The 12,727-nt window shown below is 35.3% G+C and overlaps 1 protein-coding gene across 1 annotated transcript; it reads left to right on the forward strand.

Annotated features, from left to right (window-relative positions):
• Nucleotides 1-298: 298 nt before the first annotated feature.
• LOC130803964 (vacuolar-processing enzyme-like) lies at nt 299-7,698 on the forward strand. Its single transcript, XM_057668210.1, has 9 exons — nt 299-788; nt 2,385-2,549; nt 2,630-2,786; nt 3,501-3,586; nt 3,717-3,916; nt 5,188-5,236; nt 5,379-5,591; nt 6,932-7,138; nt 7,267-7,698. The coding sequence occupies exons 1-9, from the start codon at nt 570-572 to the stop codon at nt 7,447-7,449; spliced, it is 1,479 nt and encodes a 492-aa protein (XP_057524193.1). The 5' UTR covers nt 299-569; the 3' UTR covers nt 7,450-7,698.
• The last annotated feature ends 5,029 nt before the right edge of the window (nt 7,699-12,727 follow it).

Consider the following 12,727-nt stretch of genomic DNA (forward strand, 5'->3'; position numbering starts at 1 on the left):
AACATAAATCAAATCCTTTCTACTTTTTCATTAATCTTCAGTAACACCAATAATTCCCGTGAATACTCTCCCACATAATTATACCCTTTTGGTTTCCACAACTCAAAAGTCACACACATGAATACACACTTCAATTGTGCACTCAAGTCACACATGTGATACCATTCATAACAAAATAAATATTATTAGAGAATAGTTTATTTATTATTATTATAAATAGCTAAGTGGGTCCATTTGTTAGCAATATTCTAAATTTAAACAATTAAAAAAAAAATCAACTACTAGTAACGATCAGAAAAAGTAGAAATTTCCCCCGTAAGCTATCTCAATTGTCAATTCTCAACGAATCCTGAATTTCCCTTTCCAGTTCCAACCAGGCTCCAACAACACCGCAAGCATCACAGCCATTGATTTTCATCACCAAACATCATTAATAATATATCAACGGCGTTTAATTTTCCACGTAATCCCACCACAAAAGACCACAAATTCTTGTCACTATAAAATAAAATCTATCAAAAGTCTCAATATTCTCTTTATCCCCCTTCCTTTTTTTGTTACCGGAGAAAATGATCCGCTGTGCTGCCGGCGCACCGTTATTCCTACTCCTTCTACTGAGTTCACTCGTTGAAAGCCGTCAGATTGCCGATGATTTCATTCTATTACCGTCTGATCGATCTAAGATACTTGATCATGCTTTCAAAAATGTTGATGATGATGATTCTATAGGGACTAGATGGGCGATTTTGGTTGCTGGCTCTAATGGATTCTGGAATTACCGACATCAGGTATTTTTTTAATTTTATGCAATCTGCATTTTATATATTTTACTTGAGTGTTAATTTGACTTTTTATTTATTGGAATTTTTTGGGTGCAAATATTTTTTTTGTTGTTGATTAAAACTGATTTTTTTATCTTTACTTGATTAATTGTGTGATGATTTGATTTTTTCGGTTGAGTTTTTAGTTTATGTTATAAAATTTTGCTTATACCTGTTATGAAGATCAAATTAAAGTTTCTTTGCCTGCTAATGTTAGTCAAATGGTTACTCCGGTTTAATCCAATGTAGAATAGAGCAATCATATGTTCATAACCATGCAAGGAAAATAGAATCCAATGAATACTATTCATTAACATAAGTGGTAATTTCTTACTGAAATTGTGATTTGAATTAAGTATGCGTTGCATCTTGTTCAGCAAAGTGGGTATTGTTCTTTATGTTCATTTAGACCATCCTTGTTTATGATCAATTTGACCATGAAAAAGATGCTTTTACTAGAAAAGGGCAGGGTAAGTTTCATGATTTTTTTGTGTTTAAAGAAATTGTATCGGTGCGGATGCGTTTACGGAGACGGTCGGGGGTGTTGTGGAAAACAGCTATAACGAGAGTAACAATGCAAATTGTGGCAGATAGCTGTGTGAATTTGTAAAAAAATCACGTAGGACAGTTTTGAACTTATAATTGCATTTTATTGTTTAACTAGTATTACTATGCAATACTATGCCCATATAGCTATATTATATTTGCAGATAACTAATTAACTTATTTGATAATTATTTTGTATAACTATTAAATTTATTAGTAATAATAATTTAAGTGATATCTAATAACTAAAGTTAATGAGTGTTAATTTAGTGTTATCATTAACATGGGCAAGGTTGCCATCCGATCCCCCAAACCCCACGGTTATGGAATGTTGTACATTGTTGTTGTAAATGAAATTTTAACGGGAGATGTTATAAGAACTGTTTAAACAAATTAGGAAGATGTTAGAAGAATTTTTTCTACAACCTCTTCTTGACAAATAATTTTGTAACGGTGAAATATTGACGTAACACGTTATATACTTATATAACACCCAGACCCCAGTGCTGCATTCTAACCATGAAGATTCATACAACGTTATATAATAGGATTTAACGTTGTGGCAACACTCAAACATGTTACATAATGCCATTACAAAACGTAACTAGCGAGTTTTTATTCCATGATCTTGACTCTATTTATTGTATGTTTCCCGAAGCAAATGCATTTGATAGATGTCTTCTTCATGTGGTTGGGTTTGGTGGGTTGGGTTAAGCCTTAAGGGGTTTTGTGCTATGGGGATCTGGGGATAGGGATATAGGATCACCAATTTGCTACCGTTGATTTCAAATTATCTCGTATGTTGGGATTAAGGCTTTGGTTTTTGTTGTTGTGATTTTAAATATAATTTGATACTTCGATCTTTAAGGACTGTTTTGTTTTTGTCTCGTGTCTATTAAATTGTCTAAGTGCTATAATCTAAAGCTTGCTGGTACAATAGTGATGTTCTAAAAATTGACTTTTCTGATACTTTTTCCTTGTTTGGTGGATTTTGATGATTTGCATATTTTTGTACAGGCTGATGTTTGTCATGCTTACCAAGTATTGAAGAAAGGTGGTTTGAAAGAAGAAAACATTATTGTTTTCATGTATGATGACATTGCCTACAACGACGAGAATCCTAGACCTGGGACCATCATCAATAACCCATATGGAGCTGATGTCTATGCAGGAGTCCCAAAGGTAGTTTGTAAGCCTAATCATTCTATGGCTTGTAGATGAATATAGTTTGTAAAGAATCTCATTTGCTGGACGTTTTGCAGGATTATACTGGAGATAATGTCACTGTCCACAACTTTTTTGCTGCTTTACTTGGCGACAAAAAAGCTATCACAGGTGGTAGTGGAAAGGTGGTGGAGAGCGGCCCAAATGATCATATATTCATCTACTACTCAGACCATGGTGGTGCTGGCGTGCTTGGTTAGTATTTTGAGCTCATCGCTCTCTTGCAACTGATACATTTTTCATTGGTGGAAGCCAGTTTGCTTTTCTCGTTTTTTCATTAATATCATAAAAATTGTTATTGTATGATAGCACTTGACTGCTGTAAATTTCTTCGAGTATAGCAGCATATCAGGAAACATATTGTTACAACTCATCAAGCTATTTTGAGTTCCGTTTTGTTTAAGACTTTCTTTTGTCACAGCTGTAATACTCTTATTGAACTCTATTCCTGGACATTGGTCATCTTGCCTCGAGAAAATTGTTTTTTTTGTTGTCAATTCCTTAATCTCTTTTAGAAACCATCTATAAATTTGTATTGATGGATTCTAAAACACGTTTGAGTTGGACTTATGTTGTTCTTGTTCTTTTCCTTCAAGTCGACCGATCAAACACATCTTTTATGGCAAGGATTTTATGTTTTAGTGATTTTGTAGTTATACTTGCTAATTATTAAGCTCCTCATGGACTTATCACAAGTAATTAATTAAGCAACGTTACGTGACCACACAATGATACTTTGTCGATGTTCTCTTTTTTTATTGTTTTTCCTTTAAGAGATGAACCATATGGTTGTGTTAAGTTCACTTTTGATATTCTATTCACTTTTAGTGCCGGCTACTCTCAATAGTGCTCAATAAAATATCCTATTTTCTTAAGAAATAGACTTTTAATGTTTTGTACTTTGCTCAGGTATGCCAACCGTTCCTTACCTTTATGCTGATGATCTGATTAAAACATTGAAGAAAAAGCATGCATCTAGGACTTATAAGAGCTTGGTGAGACCTCTCCTCTCCAAAACATGTTTCCCCTTTTGTAGAATCCTCTTCTATTATGGTTTTGTTGGTGCCTGACATATCCCCCTAGTTTTTTTCGATTCTTATTAATTTCTATTTTCGAAATGGCTAGGTATTTTATCTTGAGGCCTGTGAGTCTGGAAGCATGTTTGAGGGTCTTCTTCCTGAAGGGCTGAATATATATGCTACCACTGCTGCCAATGCTGTAGAGAGTAGTTGGGGGACCTACTGTCCTGGAGATGATCCTAGTCCTCCTCCTGAGTATGATACATGTCTGGGTGATATGTATAGTGCGGCTTGGATGGAAGACAGGTATAAAGTACACCTTCAATGTAAAATCCAACCATTCTAATTTCTCTTAGTTTTTTCTCCTCACGGTATAGTAGTTGTTCCCCCTTCAGAGCCCTTGATTTTGAGTTATGATTCTATGGCTGGAATTGGTCGTGTGTGCAAAGTTCATAGGTCTAAGAATGTGAACACTATGTTGTTGTACAGAAATACACAATACGTAGTGATCAATAGATAGACTTTTGTGGACATTGCTACAGATTAAAAATATTAATACAACAAATTAGCTAATGTTTGTAATAAAGCTAACCACTTGTGATTGCTTTGATTTATAGTTTTGGGTTTTTGGGCCAATAACTATGTGCAAGTTGACATATTTTGATCATTCAAGTGAGTATATGTCTAACAAAGTCAAAAGTGAATTGATTCATGACAAGAATGAATCTTTCTCTTGCAGTAAGATGTTGGTTCATAATTTCACACATATATGGACCAAGCACCCTTTCATTGTGGTTGGTGCAAGAGGATTAGGGTACATTGTTCTCTTGGGCCATCTTGATGGGCTCTAAAACATTGTGAAAGCTTACTTTTATGTGTCTTTCGGAATTTTTTTCCATAGTGGTCCAATTGGATGACCCTTGAAACCAAGTTTTTTTATGCACTCATCTTACCCATATGGGTTGGATTGGTTTGCTTTTTATTGGGTGTGGGAAAATGGTGGGGGCCTGGGAAAAAAGTAAAAGGAGAAGAGAGATGGAGAAAGTGAGGTAAAGTTTCTAAACACAGAAATGGGCAAAATGAGATGAACATCCTACAATGAGAGGTAGGGTAAAGTGAGATGGATGGAGGGTGCATTGTATAGATTCAAATGCTTGGTGAAGATATCCCCCCTTGCATAGCTGGAATTTGTTTTGTTTTTAGAGGAAAAATGCTCATTTTTTGCGTATTATTAGATCAGTAATCTTGATTTTTTTTATTAGATGGTGCTATATGTAATAGAGTGCATATTAGTTTGTGTTGCCTGTGAATATATAATATTTCAACCTTAAAATTTTGTTATCTGTCTGTGTTTGTAAACAGATATGTCAAATCAGGTTCTCAGGTTGGGGGATAACGGGTTGGGTCTTTTTGGGTTTGGTGTTGTGCTCAATCACTAATCAGCTTTATGTACTGGACCTTTTAAAGTTCGATTTGTAAACAGAAATGTTTATTTGAATGTTTGTTCTTGGCCCATGCCCTTCTTTTTCCCTTTCTTTTATGACTTTTCAGATTCCGTATAACTTTTTTGTGAACAGTGAGAGTCACAACTTGCGGACTGAAACCTTGAAGCGTCAATATGAACTGGTGAGAACTTAAGCTTTTATGATTGTGCTTTCTAAACGGATATAAGCTTTTGAGTTATGCTCTGTTTTAGGTGTCGATACAAGTAGATTTGAGTACCATAGACAAATTTTCATGTGTGGTGACATTATCTTGGTTACTACAGGTTAAGAAGAGGACAGCCAATGGAGGCTCCTATTATGGCTCACATGTTTTGGAGTTCGGTGATAGAGAACTTAGCAAAGATAAAGTCTACTTATACATGGGTACAAATCCTGCTAATGATAATTTTACGTTTGTTGATGATAACGCATTGCGCCCGGTGTCTTCAAAAGCTGTTAACCAACGGGATGCTGATCTTGTCCACTTTTGGGAAAAGGTTCTTGTACTCTAACCTTAAATATCCCCAATCTTTTTAATTCTAATGATTATCTGCTAGCTTATTTTTTTCCTATGCATTGGTACTCTAAAACCCCTTTACATACTGGTCAACTAACTTGATATCTTCTTAGGCATTGATAACTTTGACCCCATTAGTCGCTTTGGTCATTTGTAAGGCATATAATAATCTGCAGCTGTATCATATGGTTTAGTATACTTCACTGCTGTATCTATTTCTTGCTAGTCAATGGTAGTGCAAGTGTCCTTGTAAAGTTTTGCAATTCTATAGGCATTTGCAGCTTGTTTGGATTGGAAAGTACGAAAGAACTGTAGTGAAGGCATTGCAGTTGTATTGTTTCACTATTCCAATTCCTTTTCCATTTCCATTCACAGCTTGTTTTGATAGGAAAGTAGGAAAGAATGGGAGGGTTGGAGAATGAGAGGGAAAAGGGAAAACCTATGTTAGAAGTAGTTTTGTAGAATGTAGATGGATAGAGTATAAATAGGACAGAGAGAAAAAGGAGTTCAATTTCCGTAGTTTGTAAAGCAATATGATTGGCAATGGGAACGGAGGGAAAAAGTTGTAACTTGGAAGTTATATAGTTTAGTTTTCTTCATGTATTTCTATGCAAAATCTTCTTAAAATTGGAAAGAGACATTTTTACTTTGAAAGCAGCAAGGAATGCAACATTTGACGACTCCAATATTTGAACTTTGTAGTTGGGGATGGCAAAAAGGGCATGTAAATGCGGTATGCTCTTTTCATACCCACCTAAAATTTCCATACCCGCCACCTACTCACCACCTATTGCAGGTGAAATTTTCATACCCACGCCTGCCCACCTAAATATGCATTTAAACTCGTCCTCACCCACTATGGCCAACTGGATATACCTGTCATAGGTATACCTGCCTCACTTTCACTCCAAGTTCGCGTTATATACTTCATAAATCCTTACAAATTTTTGAATTGCTTTCTTTAAATTTGTTTTATTCCTTCACTTTCATATCCAGTCGAGGTGTTATCCTAACAAGGGAAATGAATCTCCTTTTATTCCTACAAATAATGCTGGGTTTGATTCTTTCTGTACAACATATATCATAGAGACAGGAAGCAGCTTAGAAACCTAACAGACTCTTCCATTCTTAACCTTAAGTGGTAATAGTAGCAACAAATATCAAATGCGGCGAATGAGAGGTGTATGAGTGTTATGGATTAAGCGTAAAAGTATAGCAGGCCTGAAGTACTAATTTGCAATTCTCAACTCTATTAAAAATACGTCAATTTTCTTCTTGAAATCTTTGCTTACATTTATACGTTTGTGTTTCTGTCTATAGTTCCGCAAGGCTCCTGAAGGATCGCAAAGGAAGGCAGAAGCTCAGAAACTGTTTATGGAGGCAATGTCGCATAGAGTTCACTTAGATCAAAGCATTACACTTGTCGGGAAGCTTTTGTTTGGGATAGAAAAGGGTCCGGCAGTCCTTCAGACTGTCCGCCCCTCTGGACAATCCCTCGTTGATGATTGGAGATGCCTTAGAACGCTGGTAAGACCTCCTAAATTCAACGTTCGTTTTAAATTCCTTTCATTTTACTTGAATAACCTCCTAGATGTCGTCTAGGTAAATGTTCGAGATTTACAAACTTGATTGATACTTTCACCTCTTATACTTAGGTTAAAACTTTTGAGATGTATTGCGGTTCTCTATCTCAGTACGGAATGAAGCACATGCGTTCCCTCGCAAACATATGTAATGCTGGAATCACGACTGATCAGATGGCCGAAGCATCTTCACAGGCATGTCCAAGTGTTCCTTCTGGCCCGTGGAGTTCTCTAATCAAAGGATTTAGCGCTTGATGTGTATACCGTTCAAAGAAACTAATTTGATAAAAGGCTCGAAGGGAAAACTTTCAATTAACATGTTGTCTTATGTTGTTGGTGTTCTTTCTCGTTGGTTGAAGATTTCAGTCTCTCTCATGGATACATATTCCTTGTAACTACATTACCTGTAAATAGGAAACTTTATAAATGAATTTGTATTAAACTTTATTTACAGTGTTTGATTTGATTATAAAACAATTTCCGTGAAAACAATTTCCATGAGTATATGCTTCAAGCTTGTGTTTCTTTTAGTGAGATTCTAGAATATTATAATAAAAAAAGTAAATAATATTAATGTTTTGAGTCCAAGGTCTAATTTATACCTCATTATATAAGTCAAAGAAAATACAACTTGGTCAAGTCCAAGTTAAAGATAGTCTATGACTCTATGAGATAGTCAAACTCAATTATTGATAAAAAAATCTGTATGTTGCATCATTTGTCGAAAGATTGAAATAAATAAGTAAAGTTTTTTTAAAAAAAATGAGTTTTGAGTAAATTTAATTTCAAAAATATATTTATGTTTGAGCCTAAGATCATATAGATCAGATATGATCGTAATAACTAATAACGAACAAAAAAGTTGGTCAAAAAAAGTCAAAATTGTTTGTTTGCAGTTATAACTGCGAACAAAAGGGAGACAATGTCATAACGTTAGAAAAGACAAAAAAAAAATTATTTGTTAGCAGTTATAACAAAAAGAAATTGTTCTTTCTAACGTGATGAAATTGTCTCCCTTTTGTTTGCAGTTATTAATTGCGAACAGATAATTTTAACTTTTTTTGACCAATTTTTTTGTTTACTGTTAGTAACTGCGAACATACTTGAACTTAGGCTCAGACATGGAGACGCTTATTTTTTAAATTAAGTTTACCCAAAGCTCTTTTTTATTTTATTTTTTTTGTTAAAATTACTTATTTGTTTTAAATTTTTATCATTTGTCTATATAAATCCTGTATAAATCCAATTATTATATAAATACCTTCAAAAATCCATATAAGGTAAGCTTTACAAATTATAAAAGGTCATTTTTAAGTTTCTCCAAATTCTCTCTAAGCAATAATTTTTTTATATTTATATTCAATTCTTATCTGACTTAAGTGTTAGAGAAATATTTTGGGATTTCTCCTCTAGGTTAGTAATTTTGTTTTATAGGCTTATTTAAAGATCTTTAATTCCTTCAACCATCTTCAATAGCATCTAATCTCGAAGAACTAGATTGAGCAACTCTTTATTTGAACAAGTGGACACTTCTATTTTAACATACAATACATATTACTTTTCTCTCACTTATACAAATTGTATACTTGTATGTTGAAGTGGGAGAAGAGTAATGTCTATGTCTATTGTAATAAAAGGGACATATATATATTTCTATTGTACTTTAAGAGTCAATTTAATACAAGTGTAAAAAATTGATGGCATCATAGATCATTGTTAGGGATTTTTAGGCCACTCTATGCAAATATTTTCTAATGGCTAACAATTTAGATGCTTTAAGAAGCAAAATGTGCTTTAACAAACTAGGTAAACATTTTATGTAACCCTAAAAAATTCTTTAAATATGGGACGATTTCCATACTTTCATTCATGTATAACAAAACCAAGTTAGGATTTTTTGTGATCAGTTTGTATCATTTTCATTCTCTCATTCTTAATTTTCTCCTCTTTTTCAACTTCATTAGTAACAAATTAGGATTTATGACAATCAATTTTTATCACTTTCAGTAATTTAGCTGCATCACTAGTTTAGCAGTTTTGTCCGTAACCTTTTTCATTCAGATTGATTTGTTTTTAGTAGATAATCAACGACTTTAATTATACTATTAAAATTTGATTGAATTTTTTTATTCGGACTATTATTAGATCACTGTAGTCTAATATATCCCATCTTACAATGAGACGAATCATAGTGATATAGAACAACTTGTGATTTAAAATTTATCATTAAATTACATATAGTGATATACAAATATATTATTTTATTTTAGTATGTACTTTTTAAAATAGGAAAAGTTTATCCCATTATTCCCACATTTAGTTCATTTGCATTTAACAATCCCTCATTTGCATATTTTTTTCTTTTAATAATTCAACCTTTACAAAATATTTGCTCGCGGTGTACCCTTAAACCCTTTTACCTATTGTTAACAAAAAATAAATAAATAAAATTTAAAAACATGTCCCTCATCTCTTCCACCATTTCCTGTGCCACCTAACCCTCCCACCAAGCTACATCTTATCACAACTACCTTTCTCATTGTGCCACCTTTGTGCAACTAAGCCTCTAGCCCCAATCACGTAACCCTCCTCAATTCTTTCCTTTTCCACCACCTTAGAACCTAAAGTCATAAACCTAACCCTACGATACACTCTTACCCTTTCTTTTTCCCTTCGCCAAACACCCTATTTCTTTTGTCAATGGGGTGGCGCTGGTTTGAAGTGGCCAGGTAAAGAAGTCGCAAAGTGATTGTGGATTTGTGGGGTCAGGACTCACGATAGATGCTGATGGTAGAGTTGGCATGGAAGGTGTATTGAGGATATGTGCACTCAGCGCCCCGCGGTATACATCAGATATTTGGTGACGGTTTCATTATCACACTTTCAGCAGTTTCATTATCTTTGGTGACGGTTTTTACTAATTCTACGGTTACCATCTTGTATTATATAGATATTGGTTGGAGTTAATGAAAGGACAACACACAGATTATTCCCGTATTATAGTTTTCTCATGGTATCAGAGCCACGTTAAACACTATTTTTTTTTCTCAAGGATCTTTTCAGTAAAATGGTGGACGGTGAAACACCACCACCGCCGCCACCTAAGTTTGATTCCACCTCTTGGATCATTGACACCGGCGCTACACATCATGTTACAGGAGATATTTCTTGGTTGTTCGACACTGAGAGTTTTAATTGTCCTGTTGGATTGCCCAATGGTGACATTGTTAATGCTTCTTTAATTGGCTTTGTTCGCTTGTCAGATAAACTCACTCTCACAGGCGTTTTATTTGTTCCTAATTTGCGTTGCAATTTGCTTTCTATTTCACAGCTTAATGACAATCTTAATTGTACTGTTCAATTTACTCAACACATTTCTGTCATACAGGACCCAACGAAGGATCTGATTGGGACGGGAACTAGGAGAGACGGATTATACTATTTTAGCAATACGGAATTGGTTCCTCAAGTGGGTGCGATTGAAGCTTCGTCCCTGGATTTATGGCATCGTCGTTTGGGTCATCCTTCCGAGAAAGTAGTAAAGTTGCTTCCTCAACTTCGTAATAATAGAGATGTTTTAGATAAGGGGTGTGAAGTATGTACGCGTGCTAAACACTCTAGAGTTCGTTTTCCTTTGAGTACTAATAGAGCTTCTAGAATTTTTGAAAAAGTGCATTGTGATTTGTGGGGGCCGTATAGTCATGTTTCTTCTTGTAAGGCTCGTTATTTTCTGACAATTGTTGATGATTATTCTAGAGCAGTTTGGATTTATTTACTTCTTGATAAAATGGAGGTCTTTAAAATGTTTATGATGTTTGTTGCAATGGTTGATCGTCAGTTTAATCAAAAAATTAAAATCGTGCAAAGTGATAATGGTAATGAATTTAATTGTTTGTTTGAGTTTTTCAATGCGACTGGAATAATTTTTCAACATTCTTGTGTGGGTACGCCTCAACAAAATGGGAGAGTGGAACGTAAACACAAACATATTTTATTTGTTGCCCGAGCTTTGAGATTTCAGGCCAAATTACCTATTTACTTTTGGGGGGAATGTGTCCTTGCCGCTGCTCATTTGATTAATCGCACACCAACTCCACTTTTACATAACAAAACACCATTTGAAATCCTCTTTAACAAACCCCCCTCCTTTGATGCCATACGTACTTTTGGGTGTTTGGGTTTTGCGCATAATCAGCAAACTCATGGCGATAAATTTGCTAGCCGTAGTAGAAAATGTGTGTTTGTGGGTTATCCTTACGGTATGAAAGGTTGGAGAGTGTATGATCTTGATTCAAAGGTGTTTTTTGTTTCCCGAGATGTGAAGTTTGTTGAGGATGTGTTCCCTTTTGGATCCCCGGAAGATGTCCATATTGCTCCTAATACTTTTGATGGACCTATTCCTGTTCATGATGATTTTTTGGATTTTGAGACTTTAGAAACTTTAGATGCGGACAGTCTGCAGCCAGCTATTTCTCCTTTGCAGCAGCCAGCTCCATACGCTACAGATTCCCCGAGCGTAGGTAATGGACTACTGCAGGAGCGCGGGTCTTCCTCTCCTTCAGCTGCTGATCAGCAGCCACAGCAGCCAGACAACACTACTTCATTGTCCCCTGAGCCTACCACTGACTTCTCTTCTCCGGAGCCTTTGGGTCGTGGTTTTCGGGATAAGTATCCCTCGATTTTGCTCCGTGATTTTGTTGATCCTTTTGGGAAACCATTTGTTACTCATTCCGTCATTGCTCATAATCCGTCTCTTTCAAACTCTCGGTCTAATCATGCTTCTTCAGGTAATCCTTATCCTCTGGCACATTACATACATTGTCATAAGTATTCTGTGAATTATAGGAAGTTTATTGCAGCCCTTGTGATTGACAAGGAACCAAAATCTTTTAAAGAGGATATGAAATCCTTGGATTGGCAAAAATCTATGCAGAATGAAATACATGCTTTGGAGGACAATGGAACTTGGACTTTGGAACATCTACCCGCGGGTAAGCGTGCGCTTGGTAGCCAGTGGGTCTACAAAATCAAGTTCAAGTCTAATGGCGAAGTTGAACGTTTGAAGTCTCGTTTGGTTGTTTTGGGCAATCATCAGCAGGTCGAAATTGACTATCATGAGACTTTTGCTCCCGTTGCTAAGATGATTACAGTTCGCGCTTTCCTTGATATTGCGGCTTCTAAGAATTGGGAACTTCATCAAATGGATGTTCACAATGCTTTTCTTCATGGTGATCTTGACGAGGAGATTTACATGAAACTCCCTCCTGGTTTTGAGAGTTCTGATCCGTCCTTGGTGTGTCGTCTTCGCAAGTCTTTGTATGGTTTGAAACAAGCCCCTCGTTGTTGGTTTGCTAAGTTGGTCTATGCTTTGAAAGGGTATGATTTCTTACAATCTTACTCTGATTACTCTCTTTTCACTTATACTAAAGGCACAGTTCAAATAAATGTCTCAGTATATGTTGATGATCTCATAATTTCTGGTAATAATTCCGCTGCCACTGGTATTTTCAAAGCATATCTTAGTGACTGTTTT

This window comes from Amaranthus tricolor, chromosome 17, assembly GCF_026212465.1.
Source record: "Amaranthus tricolor cultivar Red isolate AtriRed21 chromosome 17, ASM2621246v1, whole genome shotgun sequence".
NCBI lineage: Eukaryota > Viridiplantae > Streptophyta > Magnoliopsida > Caryophyllales > Amaranthaceae > Amaranthus > Amaranthus tricolor.